At 47.4% G+C, this 27,973-nt stretch overlaps 1 protein-coding gene and 1 long non-coding RNA gene across 7 annotated transcripts in view; one reads left to right on the forward strand and one right to left on the reverse strand.

The window, feature by feature from the left end:
- The window catches only part of FAM107B (family with sequence similarity 107 member B), an 82,611-nt gene extending 54,718 nt beyond the window's left edge, over positions 1-27,893 (forward strand). For 4 of the 6 annotated variants that reach the window (XM_021064842.1, XM_021064845.1, XM_021064840.1 and 1 more), the window contains 3 exons: positions 16,466-16,649; positions 23,756-23,906; positions 24,909-27,893. In XM_021064842.1, the coding sequence (XP_020920501.1) occupies positions 16,522-16,649; positions 23,756-23,906; positions 24,909-25,025 (396 nt within the window). In that variant the 5' untranslated portion in view covers positions 16,466-16,521 and the 3' untranslated portion in view covers positions 25,026-27,893. Of the gene's footprint in view, positions 1-13,617; positions 13,769-15,184; positions 15,482-16,465; positions 16,650-23,755; positions 23,907-24,908 lie in introns of those variants that run through there. The other 2 variants (XM_021064843.1, XM_021064841.1) reach the window with 2 other exon arrangements.
- On the reverse strand, positions 11,558-13,500 carry LOC106505158. The gene is made up of 3 exons (XR_002336354.1): positions 13,415-13,500; positions 11,881-12,027; positions 11,558-11,640 (listed from the first exon to the last, which is right to left on the reverse strand). It is a non-coding gene; the product is annotated as an uncharacterized LOC106505158 (long non-coding RNA).

Genomic DNA, 27,973 nt, shown 5'->3' on the forward strand with positions numbered 1-27,973 from the left:
GGCCCCACCCTCATGACCTGGTCTAATCCTAGCCATTTCACAAAGGGCCCACCCACCTCCACGTACTGTCACATTGGGGGATGGGGCTTCAACCTACAGAGTTTGGGAGGACACATTCCACCCACAACAGTCTGTGTGTGGCAGAGTGACGATCTCCCTAACAGCCACTGGCCCACCCCGATGCTGCGTCCACCCTTTCCCAGAATCCTTTGTTGGTCTGGTGATAACATGACACAGCTCTGCCCAATGAGGTGTGGGAAGGGGGCTTCTGGGCGTGGCCTCCCTTCCTGGTAAAGAGACCTGGGTGGGCAGGGGCGGGGACGGGAGATGCTTTCCTCGTCTGCCTTTCCTCTTGGAGGTGCTGGGGCTGCTGAGGCCGAGCATTGAGAAAGCCTGCTGATCCCTAACGCAGCCTTGCACAGCCTGACACCACCCTCGTGTGAGAGGTGACAGTGAGCCCTCGTGGTTGCAGCTGCTTTTAGGCACGGGTTTCCTGGGGCCAGAGCGTCCTCCCTGATGGAGTCACAGGGCAGAACATTCACCTTTGGTAGCAGGAAGGAGGAGCAATCAGAGGAAGACCTTATGCCTGAGACCAGCCAGGCTTCCCACCTTCAAAGTGTACATGTCACACGCTGGGTGGCGGGCCTGTCCTCTCCACCAGCCCAAGTCCTGTGCGACAAGGGAGCACATCTCCCTTCTCCCTAGCACTTTAGGGTCTAACCCAAGGCTCGCACGTAGGAAGGACACTCTTCATTAAGGGATGGACACTCCTGGTTCTGGTCGGTCTGACAATAGTTGGCTTCATAATGCTGTCTTGATTCTAGTGTTCTCCTTACTGGCTGTTTGTTGTTCAGGGAAAGTCCCCAGAGTCTCCAGAAGAGGGATAAGTGGGAATAACAGACTTGAATTCGGGGGACTTGGGCCGTGCCAGTAGCTGCTCTCTGGGGTTTAGTTAGAGCCAGACAATCCCCAGACACCAGGATGGGCACGTGTCCCAATCCTCATGACAGTTTCTCACTGTGGAAGCAGAAGCCAAGTAAGAGTCAACTCATGTTCTTGTAATTATGAAACATGTTCACCATTCAGAAAAACACCATCGTGTCTGTCACGAAGACCTCTTTCAGAGTTGAAAATGACGTTTTCCAGACAAATTCTGACTGTGCCCTATTTCAGGAGTGAAATAGTTAAGTGAGTGAGAGTCAGAGCACCTTTTTTTTTTTCATAGAAATAACCCAATTTGGCCCATAGTATGGCTGAGATATAGCACATGTGAGATGAAAAGTTGTAAAATGTAGGATATCTGGCTGTCATTTTACCAGTAGGGGAAGCAGACCCAGGGAAGTTATGAGTCAGGATTTAGGTTTGGGGACCTTTTCTTTCCTTTTGTTTTTTTTTTGCTTTTTAGGGCTGTATCCATGGCATACAGAAGTTCCCAGGCTAGGGGTCTAATCGGAGCTACAGCTGCCAGCCTACACCACAGCCACAGCAATGCAGGGTCCAAGCTGTATATTCGACCTATACCACAACTCACAGCAACCCTGGATCCTTAATCCACTGAGCGAGGCCAGGGATCAAACCTATATCCTCATGGATGCTAGTCAGGTTCATTTTCCCTGAGCCGCAGTGGGAACTCCTGGGGACCTTTTTTTTTGAGGTTCTTTTTTCTCTACCTCATCTTGCTAGTGACTTATTAAGACAAAAGAGCCTTGAATCTCATTAGTCAGCAGCCACCAGGGAGGGATGTATAATTGTAGAGATTTGGTTCATTGAGCTTCTGCAGGAGGGCCAGTGGAACCTGGAAGAACATTGGGATTCTCTTGGAAAAGCAGAGTTGGGTTTGCACTTGAAGGTGGGGTGAGAGAGATGGGGCCAGACCTGGGGTGGATGTGATCAAGAAGCGGGCACAACCCAGTGATCGGGTATCTTAATTTTTATTAAGGGAGGTGGAACTTCAAGTGGGGTTAGAGTGTCACTTGGTGAAGAATCAGCAGTCACAGGTTAGTGAGAAAAAGGGAACGTCCGTTCATTTTTGTGAGGCACGGGCAGGCTCAGAGTCTGGATCCAGTGCTGAGCTTTTCTGTCCTGATGGCATAGTGGGGTCGGTTGTCAGGAAGACCTGTCTCTACTTCTCTACTGTGAGCAGGACTGGTTTTCACTTTTCCAATAGTTTCTTTGATTTAATCCTGAATACTCATGCTTGAGGAGGTCTTAATAGGAAAACAGTGAGATGGTAAAGGGAGAGTTTTTAGAGCATGGCTGAAGTCGCTGTGAGCAGTCACTGCTTTTTTGTTTTTTTTGTTTTTTTGAGGTTTTTTTTTTTTGCCATTTCTTGGGCTGCTCCCGCGGCATATGGAGGTTCCCAGGCTAGGGGTTAAATTGGAGCTGTAGCCACCGGCCTACGCCACAGCCATAGCAACGCAGGATCCGAGCCGCATCTGTGACCTACACCACAGCTCACGGCAATGCCGGATCCTTAACCCACTGAGCAAGGCCAGGAATCAAACCTGCAACCTCATGGTTCCTAGTCGGATTTGTTAACCACTGCGCCACGATGGGAACATCAGTCACTGGTTTTTAACATTGTAGTTGCTGGAGTTCCGGTCGTGGCGCAGTGGTTAATGAATCCGACTAGGAACCATGAGGTTGCGGGTTCAGTCCCTGCCCTTGCTCAGTGGGTTGACAATCCGGCATTGCCGTGAGCTGTGGTAGGTTGCAGATGCGGCTCGGATCCTGCATTGCTGTGGCTCTGGCGTGGGCCAGTGGCTGCAGCTCTGATTAGACCCCTAGCCTGGGAACCTCCATACGCTGCAGGAGCTGCCCAAGAAATGGCAAAAAGACAAAAAAAAAAAATTGTAGTTGTTCAAGGTTAGTATCTCAGGTTTAAAGAAAAAGACGGGGAGTTCCCGCTGTGGTGCAATGGGATCTGTGGCATCTTGGGAGCGCTGGGATGCAGGTTCCATCCCTGGCTGACTCAGTGGGTTGGGGGTCCAGCATTGCTGTAGCTGCAGCTAGGTTGCAACTTCTGTTCAGATCTGATTCCTGGCTTGGGAACTCCATATGCCACAGAGCAGCCAAGAAAGAAAAAAAAAAAAAAAGCAAATGAGTAGCCTTCTCTATGCCCTAAGAGGCATTTTTTTTTTAATCATCACAGTGACTTTGTACTTTTCTGGAATTTGGCAGGCTGTAGAAGCAGATGGAAGCTGGATGCTGTTATTGAAGGATACTTATAATTTAAGCACATTATCGTCTTCAACGATGCCATCTAGTCATTGATCAAGGGTAATGCTAACAGCGGCGTTAGTGCCAGTGCCAAAAACACCCCCCCAAAAGAGTAGGAAATGTAGAACATGAATTTAGGAATTCGATATAGTTCGGTATAAGAGTCAGAAGTGAGAGAGACAGGAAGGCCTCGAGGAGTGAGGGCCGGAGGCAGACCCTGGTGTTAGAGCAGGTTCGCCCACTTTCTCCGTGAATTCAGCCGTCTCATCTTCCTGGGCCTCAATCGCCTCCTCTCTGATGCTGAGGAATTTGAGCAAATGGTCTCTGTGTGCTTAAGTGTCTCTGATTAAGTCCTCCTGAAGATAGTCGTCTTTTCTGAAAATATTTATTTGGTTTCCCAGTTGGACCGGGTCATGCCTTTTATGGAATTAATATTCCCCTCTTGAAGACAGGAACATTTGAGGGCTTTGAAAGCTAGTCCAGCAGGAAGTTTTTTCTGGTCTGTGTCGTTTCCTTCCTCTCAGGGGTGCCTGGGCCTCAACCCACCATCTTCCCATCCAGCTCCTTTGTAGTTTCCTGAAATGAATGACTGAGGTTTTCTGCCTCAGAAAATCACATACGGTAAACGCACCAAGGGAGGTGCCTTTATTCAGAAACTTGGCCGTTTTGAAATAAGGACTGGTGATGTGTGCTTGCCAGTTTGAATTTTAAGACTAGAAAATGGCATGATAATCAAATTTCAGTATTTATGTTACATGCAGATTTTGAATGCAGAAACCCGAAAAGTAAAAGAAATTAATCGGAAGTTAGGTCACATCAAAGACGCTGGACCAAGGGGTTTGTTAAAGGTGTTTATGGCGTTGCCAGTAGCAGCCTCCCTCTGGCTGGTGATAAGAAGGCCTCCCACATTTAATCAGTATCCCCCCGCTCCCATCAATAACTTTGTAACAGAAACGAAAACACTGTGAAGACACAGGATGGGTGGGATGTGTCATGCTCTGGATGTAGGGGAAGGAGCACAGAGCGTCCTTGCACATATGCGTTATCCTAGAAAGATGTGAAACGTGGACTCCGGAGCTAGGTGTGCCAGCTGCCACGTATGAGCTTTGCAGCCTTAGGAAAGTTACCTAGCCTCTCTGGGCCTCAATGTCCCCATCTGTAGAATGGGGTGAATTTTACGTTATGTGACACATAGTAAACATGGAAACAGATTGCCGGACCTGTCTCCAGGGCTTCTGACCCCATACCTCTCAGGTAAGGCATTTGCATTGAACAAGTTCCCTGGTGATGCTGGTCCAGCTGGTCCAGCACTCTGAATAAAATCGCACATCAAAGACATACTGTTTGGGAACCTGATATTTTTCTCTTTGATACATCATGAATGTTTCCTCTTTCATTATTCTACTAATATTTTAAAGCTGCATTGTATTGCATTATTAGATACTTAAGTGGTTTCTTTCTCTTTTTCACGATCATGCATCTTACAGAAAAAAATCCTTTTACGTATGTTTTGTGCACACATCTGATTATCTCACTGGTATAAATTCCTGGAAGTGGAATTACCAGATTCATGGGTGTGTACCTGTTAAAGCCTTTTGTCACAGACTGCCATCAGATTCTTCAGGCAGGAAATAGCAAAAATGTATTCCTTATGAGTAGTCTATGAGAGTAGACAGTGATTTTCTAAATAAAGGCGAGGAGGAGGAAAAAACTCGTTAACTTTACGCAACTCATCTGTATTTGGGCTTTGGTGGGAGAGGGCAGGAAGAGGGTGGGTTTATAGAAAAGACAAAGAGATGTCTAGAGAAGCCAGGGGAGGAGCAATAGGGTTGAACTATGGCTTGATGTCAGGGTAGTTGAGGATTCAGACCTGAATGAATTACAATGTAGTATATACTCGCTGTAGGTGATTTTATGCAAAGAAGAACAGTGCTTTGTTTTTATTTATCAGATGTGGTATATGTGTGCCTCTTAGCTGGAATATCTAGGGGCCCTTGGATTAGGGGTGTGGATTTAATAAAGTCTGGTCCACTCGCCATCCTATGTGGACATCACTAGCTCTGGACCAGGCAGTTGAGACTCTTCTAGAGGGACCTGGAATGAAGTGGCTGCCTCTGGGGAAACAGCCTGGCGATCAGAGAGGCCGCTCAGTGCAAACATTATGCACTGGGAACAGGGATGAGTGAGGAGGGATGGTGGGCGGGGAGGGGGGGGAAATGCGTGGAATGTCAGGGGCGCCCTTGCTGCTCCGTCTGGCCCTGATGATGGGGCCAAAGTTCTGCCGCCTTGGGTTAGAAGCCCCTGCGCTTCTGACCAAATAGCAACAGATAAATAAGCCGAACTCTTGCATGTTATCAGAACGTCAAAACCAGGAAGGGCTCTCACGGGTTGTCTGGTCCAGCCGTCTCTCTTTACAGATAAGGAAGTTAAATAATTTATCATTTTCAATTAAGCTTCACCTCGTAAAAGTTTTTTTAAAATCAGATAGTCAAGCCTTGGGGCAGAACTGGCTGGATTTTCTTTCCTTGGTCTGGGAGAGCCGAGCTTTTGAGACGTGAAGTAGCCGGATGGTGAATAGGAAAGCAGGTGCCAGGGGTGACCCTGGGCTCCCCCTGGGACCCTGAGATGATGTCATGTCAGACCTGGGCTGCTTGAGTCACAGGAACTTGTCCCTCTTCAGATCTGCACATGCCTCTATGGTCCCCAAAGACTTCAAAGTAACCTTGGACGTAGGGGGGCTCTTTTCTTGTGCGGGCCTCGTTTTTACTAGACTTTACATGTATTAATTTTCTTAGTGCAAGTCCCCAAACACGGTTTTCTTGTTTTCCTCTTCGTAAAGAAACACATGTGACAGATGCTCCTCTTAAAAAACAGTACCTGCTCTGAACACACTGTGCCTTCTGCCACTGGGTGACACTGTCAGACCGCAGAACAGTCTTCCAGCTGCTGAAGGGTCCTTGAACTTCAGAGCCCATCACTGTCTCACATAGGAGAGCATGAAACTCTGACTCACTTAATGGTCATCCATCATGTTATTTGATAAGGGTAATTTATCAGCCTAAGGCGATTTTAAAGCCAGTGAGTTTAAGGTAATCAATTATTAAAGAATTCTGTTAATTGGACAGCCTTTCTGTTGCTTAGAGGTTTGTGCAGATTAATGGGCTGCATATTAATGAAGTGCTAATTACTTCATTCGAATATGCATGCAAGCCAGCGTCCTCAGATTTATTTCCCACTAGACAACAGTCTGACTCATCTTTCTGAGGCTCATGCACAGCAACCAATATTAGGGACATTGAGTGAGGGTTTATTTTGGGACGTCTTATGCAAAAGGCAGCATAACGTGCTGGTTTAGAGGTGTGAGCAGTGGTTATCTTTGGGTGGTAGAGTCATGACTGTTTTCCTCTTTTCAAAAATGTCATTACAGCATAGTTAATAAGTGGGACCATGAATTAGAATGTCTGGGTTTAAATTCAGATGCTGGGGATCATGGGGAAATTCCTTTATGTCTCTGAGCCTCGGTGCGTTCTTCTTTAAAATGGGGCTAGAGCTGTGAGATTTAAATGAGATGATGAATATAAATAAAGTGTGTAGCTTAGTGTTTGGCTCATAATCAATACTTAGAGGGAAACAAATAGTCTACTGGTTTAGAAAAATGGGCCTTTGCTTCCCTGGACTGGTGTGTATCAGAAGAACCAGGAACTCGTTTCTCACTCGTTTCTCAGATGAGAGAAGGACAGTTTGTTCAAAGCGTGAAGTGACCTCTCCTCCGCTCCCCTGTGTCGACCCACTTCTGCCAGTCTGAGCGCTGCCCTGCACTTGTCACCAGGTCAGGCTGAGTCGAACAGAAGGGGGAAGTTGCATAGAGATGTTTCTGGGGACGAGAAATGAGAAGTCAGGCCTTCCCTTTGCAACTTTAATGTGAGGGAGAAGCACGCTTGTAGGTTTCCTCTAAGCGGATGTGAGCATCCTTCGAGAAGGGTTAGCAGTGTCCTGTTGGGACAGAAGGTGAGAAACCTCAGGAGGAATCAGGAAAGGCCTCACGGGATGGGCTCCTGGGTTTGGATCCTCTGTATCTTAAGCATTTGCCCCCTTCATTCAGTGCAGTTTTGTAGGGTGTCTGCGGGGTGACGCCAGTCAGGGTGCTGGGGACACTGCAGAGGATAAAGCCAGGTGTGCTGCCGTGGACTCAGCTGTAGGCGCCAGTCAGTGGTCCCAGCTTTTGGTTAGTTCTTCTTCGTCAACTAGTTGCACTGGGGCTGCTTCTGCTTGGAGTGGCACGTGGGTGAGGCCTCGTGCTAGGGGCGGGGGACGATTTCAGTCGGCCAGAGGCCTTTCCCTTCTGCAGGGATGCACATCTGTCCTTCCAGAGGGACAGCGGGAAGACACTGGAGAAATTGACCTTGTGAAAGTGGCAAGTTCCCACGGGAAGGGAGCACCAAGTAAAACTGTACTCAGTACTCCCTGCTCAGAAGGGAGCAGGGGGAGGTGGCCCTGGAGGGTGGCCGTGGTGTATTTATTTATAGGAAGTTACGGAGAAATCAGAGCGATGTGGCTGTTGAGTTGTGCAGATAAAGACAAGCTCGGAGACTGGGCAATGACCACGATTGTCACGGTGCCGGCAGGCTCCGCTCGGTGCTTCGGTTTTCTCCCCTCCCCTCTCTCCTTCCCTGGTCCCCTCTGACCCATCTAAGTCCAAATTGGAAAGATGAGCAGAGGCCAAGATGGGTTCATCCATTAAACTTGGTCTAAACTAGGTAGTATCCGTGTGGTGCCTGGTCATCCGTTTCTCACTTGATAGGACATTCATTAATGGAGAGTTAGATTAATGAATACATTTGTTGGAAGCCTTTAACTGCTCAATTTATTGATCATCTGCCACGTGGGCAGGTACTATGTGTGGTGAGTGCTTTCCATACGTTTTCTTTCATGCTTACGACAACCCTGCAAACGCAGGTGTGCGCGCTCTGATTTGCAGGCGAGGAAATCAAGAGTCAGGTTCAGCAGGTGCTACAAAATCACGTGACTAGTCAGTAGCCTAGCCAGGCTCCTCATCCAGGATGGCTGGACTGCAGACGCGGTGGCATTACTTCTTATGCACTGCACAAGGCATCCATCTAACAGCCACTGCATGATCTCAAGATTGTCATTTTGGCAGCCATGAAATATGTACTCTGTTTATGGAGGTATAATATACATGCCGAGAAGAGCAAACACCAAAAAAGTGAACTGATTGGCGAATTTTCAGAACCAATGTGCTGTGTACCCAGAACCTGTGTCAGGAAACAGAGCCTTACCAGCACCCCGGAACCCCCGCGCTCTCCTTCTGCTTGCTCTCTGCTCCCAAGATAACCATTATCCTATCATCTAACCCCAGAGGCTTGTTTCTGAGGGTTTTGAACATCAGTACATGGAATGGTCCAGGATGGAATTTTGTGTCTGGCATTTTCTTTTTTTTTTTTTTTTGCCATGCCCACTGCATGTGAAAGATCCTGGGCCAGGGATTGAACCTGTGCCACAGTGACAACATGGGATCCTTCACCCACTGTGCCACAAGGGAACTCCCAAGTGTCCAGCTTCTTTTGCTGAATGGTTGAGTCCTGCCGTTGTAGAAGCTGCCATCTGTCGGTTCTCAGTGCTCTGTAGTCTTTCCGTGGGAGTCTCCCAGCACAGTTTACTCCGCATCTGACTGTTAGTGGGCATTTGGGTGGCTTTCAGATTGGGGCTGTTAGGAATAGCACCCCTCTGAACGTTCTTTTAAAAACATGTGTGTGGTCTAAAGAAAATGTGTCTTTTCTGCCACCCACCCCCACGTAAATGTGATTTTCCGCAAGATGTTTTCTGGCTGGGATTACAAAGTTATGGTGTTAGAAAGCTTCTAAAATCTATTTTGAGAGAGTGAGAAAGTCATCTTGCTAAAGCGAAACCCGTCGTGGCCTCTCCTGCCCCCTCCCGCGCTCCAATATCCCAGCCCAGAAGAGAGTGATGCTGAAGGGCCTCTCTTTGGAATCAGACCCACGTTCAAATCCTGGTCCTGCCCTTGAGTAGTGTAACCTGGGGCAGTGATAGCCAGGTTATTTTTACTAACCATTATTTGCTGCCAGAGGTGGCATTTACCAAGGGCTTACTGTTTGCAGACACTGCTTTGGGCATGCATTTCTCATTATTCTCCATGACCCTGTAAGATAAACTGCCCTCCTCCTTCTCCCTACCCCCCCACCTTCTTTTAAATTTTTTTCTTTTTACTGGTAAGGGAACTTGGCTCAAAGTCACACGGTAAATGAGAGAACTGGAATTGAGACCCAGTTGGTGTGATCTGGAGCCCTTATTCTTTTTTTTTTTTCTTTTTTTTTTTTTTGTCTTTTTGCCTTTTCTAAGGCCGCTTCTGCGGCACATGGAGGTTTCCAGGCGAGGGGTCGAATCGGAGCTGTAGCCACTGGCCTACACCAGAGCCACAGCAACGCCAGATCCCAGCCGCGTCTGCAACTTACACCACAGCTCACGGCAACGCCAGATCCTCAACCCACTGAGCAAGGCCAGGAATCGAACCCGCAACCCCATGGTTCCTAGTCGGATTTGTTAACCACTGAGCCACAACAGGAACTCCTGGAGCCCTTATTCTTGATGCTGCCTGAGCCACCTTTGGAGACCCCTAGGGAATCAAAACTCCTCCCTCACTGGACCTTCACGGGGAGAAGTTCATGTACAGCATCAGGAAGGTGCACAGTAGCTCCAGCATGTCGTCTCTGATGCTTTCCATGTGTGCTTTTACCAGCAGTGCTGGGGGGCCCCTTTTCTGGGTGTCATCAGGAAAACAGACACCTGCAGATCTGCAGAGGCATCACCACCTCCTGGTTGGTCCTGCTCCACCCAGACCAGCTTCTCGCCAACACTGGCGTGCATCCCATCTTCCCCTTGTTTTTCTTGCCTTCTTTCCCATTTTCTCATTGTGAAATACATGCCTTAAATTTCTGTCAAGATGCATATTTGGGGGATGAAAAAACTGATGAGAGAACAAGTTTGGTATTTTCCCAAGCGCGTCACTCCTTGGCGTTTGTACAGCAGTGTCTTTTCGGCCAGTTTATTGATGGAGCGTCTGCGTTCCAGCCCCTGTGGGCCGGGCACAGTTGGGAAAGTCATGTTTCTGCGCTCCTGTGCCTTCCTCTGGTTGGGTGGCATTTGTCAGCTTTAGTTTGGGCTTGTGGCCACCAAGGTTCCTCTGGACACTTGTGTGGTGCCTTTGGGTACCAGGTGGTGCCACGGTCTCCTGGCACTGAGACTGAATTTTTAGGTTCGCCTCAGCTCAGGACTTTGTAATGAAGCCCTTTGCTGTTGTGAGAAATTCCCATCTTAACTCCCTCTCTGCTCTCTCAAGCCTTCCTCCTTGTTTCTGGGGACCGTGGGTGCCGAGGGAGCGTGTTCGCGTCCAGGGACAGCTGTCCCCCTTCAGGTTGCCCGGGCCTGGACTTGGCCGGCCTGTCGTCTTAAATGACTTCTTCAGAGCATTGGGAGGAGGTGGCTGGACCCCCTCAGCCTGGGAAACAAATGCCTTTAAAAACTGCCTTGGTCCATGGAGGCAATAAGCAACAGAGCCTATTGCAAAGCACCGAGAGCTATATTCGGTGTCCTATGATAGACCGTAATGGAAAAGAATAATGTAAAAACCAATATGGATGTATACATGTATAATGAATCATTTTGCTGTGCAACAGAAATTAGCACAACATTGTAAATCAGCTATAGTTCGATTTGAAAAAAACTGGCCCAGAATTATTTTCAACTTTACAGAAGTTGTAGCAGTTCGAATGTGTACTTGTTTCGCTTTAGTTGGTTTTAGTACCTCTGTAAACTGTATACACAGACGAGTTTCAGGGATTGTTTCCAAAAGGGTTCATTTACTAGTGCTTCTAGGTAAAATTTGATTTGACATATTGAGGTTAACATGAACCTCAGCAGAATCTCTGAATTCTGATTTTTATCTCCTAGGATTAGGTTTGGTGTTTTGTTTTGTTTTTAAATTTTATTGAAGTATAGTTGATTGGATTAGGTTTCATATTTTACTTCGTGATGTGGAAATATGTAAATGAGCTATTAGAGCCAAGACTAATGTGATGAGAAACCCAGAGGCAGTAAATGTTTGTTTTATTAGTCCATTTGTGGAATTTTTCTGTGAGGATGGTTATTCGCCGCTGGAAAGCCATCAACACAAAATACCCGGGACAGGCAGAGGCCTGGGCCCAGAGCTAACCTTTGAAAGGGGGGAAAAATGCAAAGTAAGGACCCAGAAGGCATCTGTAAGGATGGGAGTTCCTTCCTCTCTGGTGGTGGAGTCTCTTAATGATTTCCATTTGCTGGTTCACAAGAATCAAAGGCAGAATTCTCCCCAGGGCGAGGTTTTCAGCACGTGGTATTCGTGTCTGTCTAAAATGCAAATCCGGGTTGTTACTCAAGAGCTTGAAATCTTTCCGTGAATCCCCTCAACCTCAGAACAGCCTCTGTGGTCTTCACCGTCAGCCCTGTTTCCTGCTACACACCCCCCACCCCTACCACTGGAGCTGGAGCCTTTCAGAACTCTGGGCATGTGTGATAGACCTTTTTAGATTTTCTAGAAGGTTCTTAAGGTTTGCAGCATGAAGGAGTCTTAGAACCAATGACTGTTACCAGCAAGAACATGACGGGGCTTCCATGGCCCTTTTCCAGCTCCACCTGTGAAGAAGCGCCAACTGGAGAGAGCGCCTTCATTTCAGCACCAGTGGATCATTTGGTGCAACTCTTATGTTTTTGAAGAACTCTCATGTTTTAAAGGCCCTGAGAGAGAGAGAGAGTTTTGCTTACAGGGTTTCCCAGACCTCTGAGTGAAAGAGAGACTGTGGCTGGTCATATAGCTTGACTAGTCGTAGCTTCCATTTGTTGAGTTTTCGGGGACATGCCAGGGATTTTAGCCTGTGTTACAACACCGCTCATTTTAGCAGGCAGGAGAACCCAGGGGCAGGGGTGTTAAGCTTTGTCCAGCATCTCAAGCTGGGTTTATTTCTCCTATACCGAGCTGACACTCCTTTTCTTTCTTTGACTTGATAGTTTTAAAAAAAAATTGCTTTGTGAATCAGTTCCTGGGCCTGTGAGTGTACATGACAAGAGTGTCTTCACTTTTATTTCTGGAAGAATGTTTCATGGAGCAGCAGTAGCATCCACCCACAAAGCCCCTTCATTTCCAGACCTGTTTCTCTCTCCTCTCTCCTTGTGGGCTGTGGATTCTGGATGCTGAGTCTCTACCTGCCCTGCCTCTAAGCGTCTGTGGGCTCCGGCCAGCTCAGGGGCTCCCTCTGCTGGTAGTTCCTGGACTTTGTCCCTTCACTTAAGGCCTGTTCCTGTTCATTGACACGTCCCAGGGATCTGAGGAATGTGAACAGAAACTGGACATGGTCTTTGCTGTAGGCGATGATGTGATGTCTGTACATGTTGCTGGGATACCGAGGGTGAGGGGGCTTGGTGAGTACTAGGAAAAGGGAGCAAAGAGAAGCCCGAGGTTGTCCAGAGGTCCACCAAGGCCCAAGATGTGTCTGTACCCGGGTAAGCGGGCAGCTTGTGTGGCCTCTAATTGTGGGACTCTGGGAGTGGTGGAGGGTCGCAGGCAAAGTGAGAGACCGTGGCAGTCAAACCACTAAGACCAAGGCAGCTGCGCAGGGTCTGAGCCTTCGCTGTCACCGCTCAGGTGTCTGGCAGGCTCTCAGCCCCAGTAGCCCCGGACGGAACTCCTGGCCTCTCTCCCGTCTGTGCTCACAGCCTCCCCACCTCGACAGCTCTGTCCTTCTCCCCGCTCAGGCCAGAACCCTCCCAGCGCTCTTCATCCCTCTGTGTGTGTCACACCACGTGCACAGGCCTTCAGGAGGTCCCAGGGGATTGGGGTGGAAAGGCATCCCTGCCAGGCTGTCCTCCCCACTGCTGCCGTCTGGGCTAAGCTGACCTGGGACACTGACTCCACTCCTGCTCCTTCCTTGGCTGCCTTTGGTCTGTCCCAAACTCAGTAGTTAATCTTCTAAACAGTGAGTCAGAGCTTGTCACTTACCTGTTCAGATGCCAAATGGCTCCCTGTTGCCACTCAGGGCAAAGGTCAGAGTCCCCACACTGGCCATATCCCACAGGGTCTTGCATCTTATCCCCATGCCCCCTGCCCTAGTTCCCTCTCCATCCTCACCTTCTCTGCTTTGTCCTTTGTCACCTCCTTCCCTCTGTCTGGACGTCCCTCCCATCCACAGGGCTCCCCCTCCCCTGCTGCCACCTTGACCTTAGGAAGGAAGCGGGAATCTGGACTTGGCAAGGTGGAGGGAATGCCTGGTTTAGGGCAGAGTAGCAGCTCCTTTTATGGAAGCGTGTTGGCCTTCTTGGCTACTGATTAACGAAGGAGAAACTGCAGTTGGCTTTTAGAGCAGTTGGGGCTGCAGAGAGGTGCGTGTGGTGCATCTCAGGTTTCCACCAAGGAGCGCGTTTCTCCACGGAGCACGTTCATAAAGTTGAGCTGTGATGGGGTCTCTGACTCACCACCTGCAAGGTTTGTGATTCTGCATTTGGGGAAGGCGACAGGCATTCTTATTCTTCTTTTTGTTTTTGGTTTTTGTTTTCTTAGGGCTACACCTGTGGCCTATGGAAGTTCCCAGGCTAGGGGTCGAATCGGAGCTGCAGCTGCTGGCCTACGCCACAGCCACAGCAACGCTGGATCCAAGCTGTGTCTGCCACCTAGGCCACAGCCCACAGCAATTCTGGATCCTTAACCCACTGAGCAGGATCAGGGATCAAACCCGAATCCTCATAGGCACTAGTTGACTGGGTTGGTAATCCGCTGAGCCACAGGCATTCTTTTTCTTAAAATATCAATGCAGGTAGCGTTGAAGGAATGGTTGGTGTAATTTGTCAGATGTATAGATTATTGTTTGGTAATTCTGATCCTTAATCGTGTATTTAATACCTGAAGTGCATAAACAAACGATGCATCTACCATTTTTCTGTTTTAGTTGCTTGAGTTATTCTTTGGGGCTTTATCTCTTTATTTTCACATTAATTTTCAAAATATTTTTCTATAAAAATATGGAGCATCAGAGTTTGGTAGACAAAACATGGGTTTTAAGATCAGAGGCTGATTGTTCATGGTTTTTACTTTGAGATTTACGCACTTGGCAAAGTGAGCCCGCTCGAGTTACTTGACTTTTGTTCCTCCATTTGTTGTCTGTGAAGTGAAGATTCTAGTTCTTCTGCTCGCAGGGCTGTCGCTAGGGTCAGATGTGGTCACATACCTGCAGGTGCCAGATCTAAAGGGTTAAGCAGTTGGTGGCTGCTCTGCGGGCCGTTCAGGGATTCAGGAAAACATCATAGATAACTTTGAAGCCAAAATCCTGCTTGTAGCTGACTGCCTCTGGACCCGTAGTATTTGTTTTTTACTTTTGCTTGAAAACACATCTTTATTCTTTCCCGCTGTGCACCCCCAGCCCCCCGCCCCCATGCCAGAGTCCACGAAAGCACATACTTGTGTCTCCTCCCTGCACCCCTGCCCCGTGTGTAAACACCCACGCCCTTACTTAGGTGTTTGCTCAGGGTGTTGATTTCCGGGGCGGAAATAAAGATAGAGCTTGTCTTCCATCCAGGAGCTCGTTCACAGACACTCTCGAGAGAGAGTCTTTGTCTGTCTCTACAGATTTAGTTTGAGTCCAACCTTTGCTCGGCTTCTGACATAGCCGGGCACTTGGCCGGACCCGGGGATTTAAAACTGGAGATGTGGTTTCAGCCGTTGGAGAGAACAGACAGATACCAGTGGTTGGCAGATGTGAGGATGCATTTTGTGCCAGAAGTGGCTCGTACAGTCCTCCTGGGGCCCCAGGGCACAGAGGTGACCGTCCTTTCCCCCCGCCCCCATCGCGTCTGGGGGCATAGCGCTGGCCAGAGCATTAACACGCATGTGCTCTGCACTTTCCAGGGAAGGCCCGCCGTTCAAGTCCTCTCCTACAGTCAGACCTTGCATCTGACTTGTGGTTTGGAAAATAAAGTCATCCATGCAGGACGAGCAAGCATAAAACGGCCTTGATTATCTCAGAAGGGTTGTGTGTGACGGGGACAGGGCGCCAGGATGGAGTCAGCACCCAGGGACGTGCCCCAGGTCTGCTGCATTCGGATGCCTGCCAGACGACCAAGGGTTTCCAGTCTGCCACTCAGCCAGCCCTGTCCTCCGAGCTCTGCCACCAGGAGTTTGCTCTTCTGTCTCATGAAATAATTGGTATATACGTGGAATGTCCGCCGTGTCGCTGCCCTGGACAGCTGCAGGGGCGTATGAAAGGGGACATGAACCCTGCTTTCCAGGGGACGGACACACACACACACATACACACACGGATCATAGGAGGAACACCTGAAATTAAACAAGGGCACAGGACCCAGGGATCGTCACGTGTTTCTCTCTTACTGATGGAGAGTCCCAGCCCAGAAAGACATCACATGGGGTGGTTCTGCTCTGTCCTCAGTGGAGCCTCCTCATCCTTCAGAGCATAGGCCTTGGAGAGCCAGGCTCTGCTGCCAGGTTCCCTCCTCCCCTGCTGCTTCCCAGGTGCTCTTCTAGCAGCTGGGGGATGGTGTGTGTGTGCAGATGCAATCTTGGCTCTCAGGAGCATCCGCCCTAGGTGGCGAGTTATAGATCAGTCAGGCTCCGGGTTGGATCAAGCCGGGAGTTCTGGGGTGGGGTTGCAGGTGTACGCAGGGTGGTCAGGAGGTTGGGCTTCTCTGAGAAGGGGACATTGAAGGAAGAGCTGAAAGGCCACGCACAGGATGAAGCCCCCAGGGCAGGGCACTCGTGGGTGGGAGGGAGACTGGACCGTAGCCTGGTGGGAATAAAGAGGCCGACCTGCCCCCAGGGAGCCATGGGCACTGATGCAGGGTCCGCAGTCTGTATGCTTCTAGAACGTGTGAATTTGGAGGCTGAAGGGAGCATGGAGGGCCTGGGTCTGCCCCCAGGTTCTCAAGGTGGGGTTAAGCCGGTGTTGAGACGCGGTGGTGGGAGCACCTGATGACCTGAAGCTCCGGGGGTGACCTGTCAGGCCGTGGGACCCCAGCTTTCGTCGTCAGCAGCCCAGAAGGTCGCAATTCCTCCCTCTCCCTGCTGCCGCTTTGCTCAGCCGGCGCGGCAGCGTTGAGGGGGACGTGGTGGCCTGGGCGGGCCGGGCGGGCCGGGCCACAGAGACCACAGTGGCTCGTCTTTGTCTTGCAGACAGCCCGCTGGAGGAGCCTGACCTGCAGGACGCTTACCTCTGCCCCAGGAGCATCATGGCCGAGCCCGACTACATAGACGATGACAATCCCGAGCTCATCAGGCCCCAGAAACTAGTCAATCCCGTCAAAACCTCCCGGAACCACCAAGATCTGCACAGAGAACTTCTCATGAATCAAAAAAGGTAAGCTTTTTTTTAAATAAGTTTTCTCGAAGTGTAGTTGGGGTACAAGGTTGTGCTAATTCCTCCTGTACAGCAAAGTGATTCAGCTGTACCCACACATACTCCATGCTCTTTCGGCTTCTTTTCCCACGTGGATGACCACAGCGTGTCGGGTAGAGCCCCCTGTGCTTTCCAGCAAGTCTCCTTGGCCACTCACTCCATCGACCCCAGTGTGGTGTGCGTACACCACTCTCAAACCCCAAAGATGGTATTTTTGAGCTGCCTTTTCCTTAGAGGGGCTTTTAAGGTAACGAGATTTCATTTTAATTACACTAACCAAGGCTTCAGAGAGTTTTTTGGTTTCTTGACCATACGGAAACATTTTAAAAATATTCTTTTTCTTTATGGTTTGTCATAGGCCGTTGAATATACTTCCTTGTGCTGTACAGCAGAACCTTGGGGATTAACCCCTCATGTGCACTTGCGGACCCCAGCCTCCTGCTCCATCCCCCTCCCTCCACCCTCCCCCTTGGCAACCCCAAGTCTGTTCTCTGGGTCTGTGGGGCTGTTTTATAGACAGGTTCATTCGTGTCATGTTTTAGATTCCACATATAAGTAATATCATAGGTGTTTATTTCTTGACCATATTTAAAGCTTCCTTATTCCCTTAGCAGACTCAAGCCAGGGAGGCTGACTGTAGGCTCAGCTGATGCCGCCAGGGTTACTCAGGGTTCTGTGGTCCCATGTCTCCTTATCGCTCTCTCTCTCTCTCTCTCTCTCTTTTTTTTTTTTTTTGCTTTTTAGGGCTGCACCCTAAAGCTATATGGAAGTTCCTAGGTTAGGGGTCGAATCAGAGCTACAGCTGCCAGCCTACGCCACAGCCACACCAGATCCGAGCTGCATCTGCCACCTACACCACAGCTCACAGCAACACCAGATCCCCGACCTGCTGACCAAGGCCAGGGATTGAACTCACATCCTCTTGGATACTAGCTGGATTCGTTCCTGCTGTGCCACAATGGGAACTCCACAAGTCTCATTCTCAAGTGGATGCATGTTTTAAATTTTGTATGGAAGGGACTGGATTAAGGATGAAAGAGGGTGTCCTGGGTCAAAAGGAAATGAATACATTATTTCTTAGATTTGTGAAAATTCTGAATTTTCTCCATCACTTGGAGAAATGTGACTCAGATGCTGTCCTGTTCAACATGTGTAGAATGGCAGAGAGAAGTCTGTAGGACCACATGAGATGTAACAGTAGGTCAGGACCCTCTTTCTTGTGTTTGCGTTGGTTTTTACATTACATTTGTAGCATTTTAAATTATGACTATCATCCTTTTTTTTTTTAAGAGGAGCAAAACATTTACCCCCTATCAGCTTAGTAAAAACCATTTGTTAGTTTCATATGTCAGGCATCATTTTGGGTGTTGGGTTTGGTGTACTCTGTTTTTTGGGTTTTTTTGCCATGTCCATGGCATACAAAAGTTCCTGGGGTGGGGGTCAAACCAGAGCCATAAGAGTGACAACTTAAGATCCTTAACCCAATGAGCCACAAGAGACTAGGACTATATAAGGTCCTAAAATGGCCACAGAATTGGGAGGCGTCCTTCCTGGAAAACCATGCTTGCACTTTGGTGAGAAGACTGGGGTGGGGAGTGTGTGTGTGTGTGTGTGTGTGTGTGTGTGTGTGTGTTAATAAACGCCAAGAGGAAATAGCTAGATGGTTTTCTTTCTTTCTTTCTCTCTCTTTTTCTTCCTCCCCCCCTTCCTCTCTTTCCTTTTTTTTTTTTTTTTGCTTTTAAGGGTCGCATGTGCAGCATAAAGAAGTTCCCAGGCTAGGGGTCAAATCAGAGCTATAGCTGCTGGCCTACACCACAGCCACAGCAATGTGGGATCTGAGCCTCATCTGTGACCTACACTGCAGCTCATGGCAGTGCTGGATTCTTAACAGCTGAGCGGGGTCAGTAATTGAACCCACGTCCTCTTGGATGCTAGTCAGGTTCGTTATTGCTGAGCCACAGTGGGAACTCCAGCTGAATGGTTTTCTGAACGAGATGGTTTTCTCACTGTCTTCACCTCTTGGGACTCAGTCCCCTTTCCTGTAAAATAGGAGTAAGAGACTTAGTTAATCTCTAAGAGATATTCTAGCTCAAACTGTTGTTGGTTTTTTTGGTTTGATTTTTTTCTATTATATCTAGGAAAAGGCTCCCTGTCAAAATAGAGGCAAAGGTAAATCAAAATTGGCAGAGGAGTTGCTCTTTGAACTCGAGGCCATAGACAGTTCTGTAGAAATGGATTTAGTAGCCTGGGTCCTGTCGCTGTAAAACATTACAGTTTTGTGCAGTTGAACCTGTTCCAGATTACCCAGAGGAGGCCTGTTCTGTGAAAGTGGAGAAAAAGGGATTGGGGCTGGGAGAGGGAGACAGAGCTGAGATCCACACAGAAAAAGCTTCCGTGGAGCCTTGTTACCTTTGCTCTGTGTGGCCTTGAATTTGGCTCAAAGCCCTGTAGCATTTCAGAGTCGTTTGCGTCTCTCCCTAGAGATGAGAGGATAAAAGTGGAGTCACTTCTTATCACCGCAGAGGAGAGCCTGTTCTCATAGCTTTTCTGAGATTGTGGCCTGCAGTCTTTGAAGTATACCATACATCTTTCGTTCCCAGCTAAGTTTCAGGGTAAAAGTCATTAAATCTTGATCTGGTCACAGTTTGCCTCCAGGTCTAACTATTTGACCCTTTGTCTTAATAGTTCTTAGAGTCTTTAGGTGTCCCTGGTGGCATACAAAGACAGATTGCAATAGGCATTCTTTTTTGTAGGTAAAAGAGTAGTGTTCAAGAGGTCTTAAAAAATAAGAATATTTCAAATATTATTTAGAGAGAGTCTTTCTTCTCTAAAAACAGTACTTTTGGAGTTCCCTGGTGGCCTGTTGGTTGAGGATGCATTGTCATTGCTATGGCCTGGGTTCGATCCCTGACCCAGGAACTTCTGCGTGCCATGGGTGCGGCCACAAAAAATAAATAAATAAAAATAAAAAGAGTTCTTTGGGGGCAAATATAGAATACCCAGCCATTCTCCATCTCTGCCATTGGTTCTTTGGCTTGTGTGTTTCCCTTGACAGTTTCTGGGTCCCTGTGTTTGCAGTTGCCCTTCAGTTGGTGTGCTTTGCTAGACAGATAGTTCCTCAATGAATACTTATTGCTATACCACATGGAAAGAATATGGCAAGTTGAGGTAGAAATATTTGCATTTGATCTACACAGATAGAAATGGCTCAGTCAGAAATGTAGAGGGAGGGGCAGGCCAGACCAGAAGATTCTAGGATTCAAGGTTAAGGGCTTGAAACCCAAAGGCAGCTCTCCTCCTCCCCCTAAGGGAAAAAAAAAAAATCAGGCCAAAAGTTGTTAGGTTGGGTGGGCAGGGGAGGGGAGTGTGTGGGGATATTGGGCCTGCCTCTCCCTCTGCTCTTGGAGAAGGAGGTGATTTGCCTCCTACTGTTTCAAGTGTGGAGTGGAGGTGGGGCAGGAGTGAACGTGGACCATTCCTCTCGGCCCCTGAATGCATTCAGTGGTTTATGTGACCTGGGAAACGGATCTTTAAAAGTTGCCTGTACGTTTTCATCATTGTTGGAGGGAATATAAATTGTCTCGGCCTGTTTGGAAAGCAGTTTGGCAGCAGGCTTCCCAATCCAATGCGTGCAGATGCTTAGCCAGCAGTTCCGCTTCTGTGAACGCAGCCAGCAGAAGTACTCGTATAGGACAAATGTAAGTGAACAGGAAAGTTCTCGCCTCATTGCGTTCAGCAGGGAGCCGTAGCAAACAACCTAAGTGTCTTTCATCATGGGCTCGGCAGAAATTTGGCAGTGCTGTACTCTGATGTCCTGTGCAGACGGTTAAGTGAGGCAGAGCCCTATTCATAAAGGTATAGATGGGAGGTCCCGTCGTGGCTCAGCGGTTAAGGAATCTGATGAGGATCCATGAAGATGCAGGTTCGATCCCTGGCCTCACGCAGTATGTTAAGGATCTGGCGTTGCCGTGAGCTGGGGTATAGGTCAGAGACTCGGCTTGGATCTGGCGTTGCTGTGGCTATAGTGGAGGCTGGAGGCTACAGCTTGGATTCAACCCCTAGCCTGGGAACCTCTATATGCTGTGGGTGCAGCCCTAAAAAAATAAAAAAATAAGTAAATAGATAAAATAAAGGTATAGATAATACTGAGGAGCACAGGCTAAACTGTGTTATCTATGGGTGCAGGAACGGGGAGCCATCCATGGGTGCAGGTACAATTTTGGGGGCCACTGTTCATGTAGAACACAGCGCAAGTGGCGCGTCCAAGATATGTATAACAGAGTTGGCGTGTGCTTTGACTTTTTATTTTGCATGTGTGTATATATCGCCTAATCTTTTTTTTTTTTTTTATTGCAAAGAGCACTTACTAATTTAAAAAATCAACTTGGCCCACTGTAATAGTCGGAGGAAGTGTTTTGGGAATAACTGTTGTCTTGAGTGGTGCAAAGCCTCCAGGCCTTGAGCAACTGTCAATCATAAAGGGTCTGGAAGTTCCTGTTGATTGTGTATTGATTAGAGAAAATCAGCTGTTGTCATACCAAGACTGATGCTGTCATTTTTATGAAATTTGGAGCTTGTTTCTGTCTGCCTACACTCTCTCTGCAATCTGATCCAGTTTTAGACTCCGAGAATCACATAGGCAGTGATTCTTTTTCACAAAGGCAGTGCTTGACTTTTTCCAGTTAAGTGAGCTGCTTGATAAAATATTAACAGAATTTGTATGACTTCTTGACTATTCTAAGTGCAGAACATTTATCATGTAAGTACCATTTTCTTGAGTTTCATGTTACTAAATATTTTATCTTACTGCACCATTGTGTAAAATCTTTGAACAGAAAATGAATACCGTGTATTAGTTAAACCCATTCACACATCGCGGTAGAACGCTGGCTTAATGCATCATACATCAGAGTTTGTTCAGCAGCTCTTGGATAATCCAGAAGAACTTAATAACCCTTGACGTTAATTTTGCTAGTGAAATATAGTTCGAAATTTAAATTATGCAGGTAGCTAAATTCTTAATCCTGAAATTTAAATCCCTTGGCTCTGTTTGTAGTGTCACACTAAGACTTTTAATAGTCATGAAGCTGAGTAGATCTTCACGCAGATTATTTACAAACAAGTTTTCCTGTGTTCAGTGACACGTCTATTTGAGCGAAGTACCAGAAGCAAGTTTTTTTTAATTGCACTGAAAAAAGATTTAATTTCTGTAGTAGTCTGTCTATACTTCTGTCTTCCTCATACAACCAGTAACTGAAACAAATTATAATTAACTGAAACAGTTATAAAACATTGATTTTTTTGTTGTTGTTGCACTGGAAATTTGGCTAAATTAATTTTTCTTTTTCTTTTTTCCCGGCTGTTCCCACAGCATGTGAAAGTTCCCAAGCCAGGGATCAAACCCACACCGCAGCAGTAACAACACTGGATCCATAACCCACTGAGCTGCCTAATTTTTGTTTTTAAACCAAAAGTTCTGCTAATGAAGATTGGGAAAGTGGAGACATGTGTTGTTATTTTGATAATATTTTATCTTCAGTGATGGGATAGCCTGATCTTTAACTTTGAAATATCATTTATTGTGATTTTTTAAAAAACCAAGGTAGATAGAGATATCAGAATTAAATATATATATATATATATATATGACTAGATAGATGAGGAAGTGTGACCTTGTGGATTAGTTTACAGATGTGATAGGGCGAACTTGAGAGAGACTGAGGCAAGGGTGTTGTTGGGATCCTTAGAACCAGAGAACTTTTCGGGAATAATTTGATCTATTGATTATTCACATGACTCCTAGTTGATGAGTCGCATCAAGTTGATCGAAGTGTTTGGAGAACAACCACGGGGGTCGACGTGCGTGGTCTGCAGACGCACAGGCGTCATCTGCAAGGCCAGCAAGTGTGCATGGAGGTGCCCCGGCCACCTCAGCTCAGAGAGGTACGCGGTCCTGTTCGGGCCGCGCATGCGCATGGACGTGGGCGTGCACTCATGCTGTCACTTAACGCTCTGTGCCGCGCATTGTTTCATTTTTATCTTAAATGCCCCTCGTCTTCGAGTTGAGATGATTTAGGGGCCACGGAGACTAGTGAGAGAAAGGGGGGGAAGACCGTGAAGAGGAGGAGACCAGCCAGGCCAGTACCAGGGAGCCTGGACTGAAGGAATCCTAAGGAATTGGCGGAGGAAACAGCGACACGGGAGTGCTAGCTGACCATTCACACAGGCAGAAATCCCGCCAGAGAAAAATGCCAGTGTAATGCCCTTCCCGGACCTGCTTCAGACGTTTCAGATGAGGGCTGCCAGGAAATAGCCTGAGTTTTGGTTTTGTCCCCCCCAACTTCTCTCTCCAAAATGTCCAGCTTCCCTGCAGCCTGACCTCCGTGCCCCATCAGCAGTTGAACTTCGGGTCTGAAATGGTTTCAGGGCACTGGCCTGGGAGTCTGGATATGAGGCCTCCATGGCTGTACCCGCCCCCGACTGCGCCCCCCCCCACCACACCCCAGCCCCAGCAGTGATAAAACCACGGACGCGCCTTCAGATGTGCAGGAACCAGCTCCCAAGTCCTTGAAAGCAAGGGTTGCCAGAGGCTTCTGGGGCCATTTTGTTCAGTTTGTGTGCTAGCTTATTTGGAGGCTGCATCACTAGATCACTTGGGATCAGGGGCTCGGTCTTGGGATGCTGCCCCTGAAACCCCCGGTGGAGGCGCCTTCCTCTCCATCGTGGGTGATGGTCACACCCACTGCATAAGTGTGTCCTTCCCCACCCTGAACCGCCCTTACTAACCTCCCTCACATGGCCTAGTGTGTGGCATACAGTAGGTGCTCAATATGTTTTTATCGAGCGATGACTTTTGCTTAGTCTTAGAAGATGCTCTTGCCCTTTTTTTCATGCTGGTGAGTTTCTGAGGCCCCCCAATGTTGACTGTTAGCTGGTTTGGTGGTAGGCATCCTGGTTATGCTGGGTCTCTACACCCCTTTTCCACAGTCAAGGCCTGAAATTTCTGTTCATAAAAGATGCAGCCATTAGACTGAGACTTTTTCATCTTGTCAATGCTTTCTTTGCAGGGGTCTTGCCCCTCAGAATAAGCCTGAACTGCAGAAAGTGATGGAAAAGAGAAAACGAGATCAAGTCATAAAGCAGAAGGAAGAGGAAGCACAAAAGAAGAAATCTGACCTGGAAATAGAACTATTAAAGCGGCAGCAGAAGTTGGAGCAGGTGCGGGTGAAAGGTGTTTTTGTTTTTTGGGTTTTTTGTTTTTTGTTTTTTAAATTAAGATGTGTTTGACTTACAATATTGTATAAGTGTAAGGGGTAACAGTCTATTGATTTGGTACATGTGATTGCCCTTGTAGCATTCGCTAGCACCTCTCTCACATCCTCTGATTACCATTTCTTTCAGTGGTGGGAACAGTTAAGATGTACTCTCTTAGCATCTTTCAGGTTTAAATCGTTTTGTTGTCTACAGTCTCTGTATTGTGTATTAGATCTCCAGGACTTATTTACTAGATGCAAGTATGTGTCCTTAATAGCATCTTTCCTGCCCCAGGCCCTTCTAGTCACCATTTTGCTCTCAGCTTTTACGATTTCAGTGTTTTGAGATCCCCATATATAAGAGAGGTCATACAGTACTTGTCTTTCCCTGACTTATCTTGTCCTGAGAAATAAGGATGTTGGAACCAGCAGAATTTCCCAGGCATGTCAGATGTAAATATCTATATACCGTGAAAGGGAAATCTGAGGTAGATGTCTGCAGGTGGACTGAAATAATTTCAAGGTAAAGAGAAGCATTCTGTTGAGGACCTGGAAGAGAGCAGGAATCCAAGCCCAAACCAGGGAACATCACTGAATTCACAGCTCAGTGCCGGAAGCTCAAGCAATTGAATGAAATTCAGCCTCACTAAGACCACGGAGCAAGTGCATGTTGAGCTCGGCAGTTGTTTTAAGGCTTCTCCTTGACCTTTAGGCTCTTGTCATCCGTCAGTATGTCAGTAACAAGCATTCAGCTGCTGTTCCTGTGCAGAATTCTTATCACAGGACCTAGATCTAGCCATATATATAAATTATGTAAATACATTTAAAGTGAAGACTTTAAGAGAGACGTTCTTCCAGTGGGACATCAAGTCGGTAGGGATTTTGGAAAGCCGAACGATGTTTTGGAAAGCCTCTACTGTTTATAAATCACATGTAAATAATTTTCCTATTTCTGAATTCTGTTTAGCTTGAACTTGAGAAGCAGAAATTGCAAGAAGAGCAAGAAAACGCTCCCGAGTTTGTGAAGGTTAAAGGCAACCTCAGAAGAACAGGCCAAGAAGTGGCCCAAGCCCAAGAGTCGTAGGCCAGGCTGCAGAGACCGCGCCCCTGGCCCATCGCACACAGAAATCGTGTGCGGGGGGGCCTCCCCAGCGCTTCCCCCCCGGGGCCAGATCCCCTGAGAGAATCCCAGCCAGCAGAGAACTGTTCCTTTAAAAAGGATTTGGTTTTGGTTTTCCTACCACCTGGGTGGATAAAGAACCTGTGACAGTTGCAGTTCCTATGCGCCAAACGAAGGACGTCCACCAGCACTTAAGTTGGGATAATGAACCCGTGTTCAAAGACTTAAAAAAAACGACGCCAACAAGAAGGAGAAGCAGAACAGGAAGAGGATACTGGGAGAAATCCTGGAGCGTTGCACTGCTTGGTTTTTCTCTCAGTCCAAGTGTAGTGGGGCACCAGAGCCTTTTCTCTTTGAAAACCTAAAGAAAATGTATTTCGTCCTTCCTTTAGTTGTCTGTCCAGTAGTTTAGATTGCATAGACAGGCCTTAGATCTGTTACATCCACCGTTTGTAAAGTGTCTTCTTCCTTTACGCTTTCACCCAAGTGTTAGACAACATCAGAAAAGGTTAATACTTATGGTAAACACAGCTCTTACTTTGTTAGCCATTGAGATTCAGAAATAGGGTGAGACGGTTTCAAAATATGGAAACAAATATGTAAACATCTGTCTCGATCTTATTTTCATTCCTGCTGGTCCTCTGATGCTTCCTGGTGACCTTCTGCTGAGAAGGTACGTCATGTAAATCCATGTATTGCTTTGATAACGGTTAGACGTTTTCTTCTGTTTTATTTTCTTTTTAAATTTCTTGCTCAGCCAGTCCTTTTATATGACATAATCTCCTAGTCCTTGGAGGCATAAAACCTAGTCCACATAACCCAACTTCAGTGTCAAAAGTAGAGGGTTCAGGAGTTCCTGTTGTAGCTCAGTGGATTAAGAACCTGACACAGTGTCTGTGAGGATGTGAGTTCGATCCCTGGCCTCACTCAGTGGATCAAGGATCCAACGTTGCCGGGAGCTGCCGTGTAGGTCGCAGATGCGGCTCGGCTCTGGCGTTGCTGTGGCTGTGGCATAGGCCGGCAGCTGCAGCTCCAATTCGACCCCTAGCCTGGGAACTTCATATGCCGCAGGTGCAGCCCTAAAAAGACAAAAAAAGAAAAAAAAAATTAGAGGGTCCAACTCTTTTGGTTTCTTCTGAGAGCACTGTGGGGAAAGCTCCCACCGGGACCTGGGAAGGCAGAGTCCTTTGGGTATTTTAATGTGAAACAAATGTAGATGGGTCTCAAGGAGGCCCAGCTGGAAGATTTCTAGCATTTTAGAATAGAATATTATTTGAATCCAAGCTTTGAAATTTTCTGATGAATGATCACCTATTGCTTTGCCCTTTTTTTCTTATGAAGAAGGACTGTTTTGCCACTACCTTAGTGATGGGGATGCTGTTGATAAGGATGCTGTCGTGACTACTGTTCTCATCTCTCAGGAATAGCGGAGGGGAGGGGAGGCTGCTCGGTGTGTGCGCTCCGGCTGGCCTGCTACTCCAGTTAACAGCCAGATGCTTAGGCAAAATGCATTTTATATTGCCAGTGTGGGCAGGGGAACATTCTGCTTGGGGTGGTCTGGACGAGTTCGTGTGGATTTCAGTACGTGCTTCGTATAAACAAGTCAGCTAGTAACTTCTCCATCAAAGGCTCTTCTTGGAGTTCAAGAGTCCTAGAAAGCTGGATCCCAAGTTTCTGAATCCTGAATAAGCATAGTAGAAATTAGTTTTCTGTGGGAAGGCTATAGCTTTCACGGTTGACGATTAGGCTGGTGTTCAGCCCTGATGGGAACAAGACAAAAGAGAAGACATAGATGATATGTACCTCTAGTTAGAGAATGTGTGGATTACACCTGCAGTGTGGATTGTTCCTCTCAGCAGCAAGTATTATTTGAATAAAAATAGGGGGTGCCGAAGATACAATGTTGCTTTTGAAGGGTGGACAGGTAACTGTTTTTCCCCATCCTTCTTCCTTGTGAGAGGGGACAGTGCACCATGGAAGCATGTTTCTGATTGTCCGCTGACTAGAGTTCTTTCTTGGTGTGTGCAAACTAATGCAGTTTGTAAAAATAAAGGTTCAGGACTAACCCACAGCCTTTAATCCACCCAGAGGTAAGGTCTTCAGATCCTGTATCCTTGAAGCAGTGCTGCCACTTGGGCAACTTCTCCAGGGCCCTAACAGCCTCCCTTGGAAGGACTCGTTCTGTTCCCAGAACCCGAACCCGCTCCCCTTCACTGGGAAGAAACACGTTAACAAAAGCACATCCCTCCCGATGTCACTCGTACATCTGCAGAGTTAACAGTGGTTAGGAGTCCAAGGTCTGGCCCAAAGAAGACTTGCGACTAGTGTGAAGGGAAGGTTCCTTCCTAAACAGTGAAACACACAGGTAGAGGCGTTCTTGGAAGTTGCCACGTCAGCTCAGCTCTCAAGTCTGAGCCTAAGAAGGCGTCACTCCCCTCCCCCAGTTTAATACTGTACAGTCCAGACCCCTAGGGCTCATAAACACCAGAGCAATTTTGTGCTTTGAGCCACTTTTTGACAAAAACGGCTCCATTTTTCCACTCTGTGGTTTTCTTAAAATAGTTGAGTGTTTTCTAGTCTCCGAGTGGTAAAGTAGTGTTGCTTTCTAAGCTATCACAGTTGACTTTATTCTTCTACTCTGAAAAAATCTTGACTTGTTTGAGTGTATATAATATATATAAAGGGAGCCTTAATGGATTTGTTTTCATAATTTAATATTTTTTGTATTTGCTCTTGTATAATTGTTTTTAACGGAAAGTATTACAGAATTGAGGGTGGAATTCTTAGAACCAAAGTTATTCTTAATAAAAATCACCACATGCTTGGACCATGCGGCTGTGTGTGTCTGATCTGTTTAAGGTGGATGTCTGGGCATTCCTGTGTGGCTCAGCGGGTTAAGGTTTCGCATTGTC

The sequence above is a fragment of the Sus scrofa genome, chromosome 10 (genome assembly GCF_000003025.6).
Source record: "Sus scrofa isolate TJ Tabasco breed Duroc chromosome 10, Sscrofa11.1, whole genome shotgun sequence".
NCBI lineage: Eukaryota > Metazoa > Chordata > Mammalia > Artiodactyla > Suidae > Sus > Sus scrofa.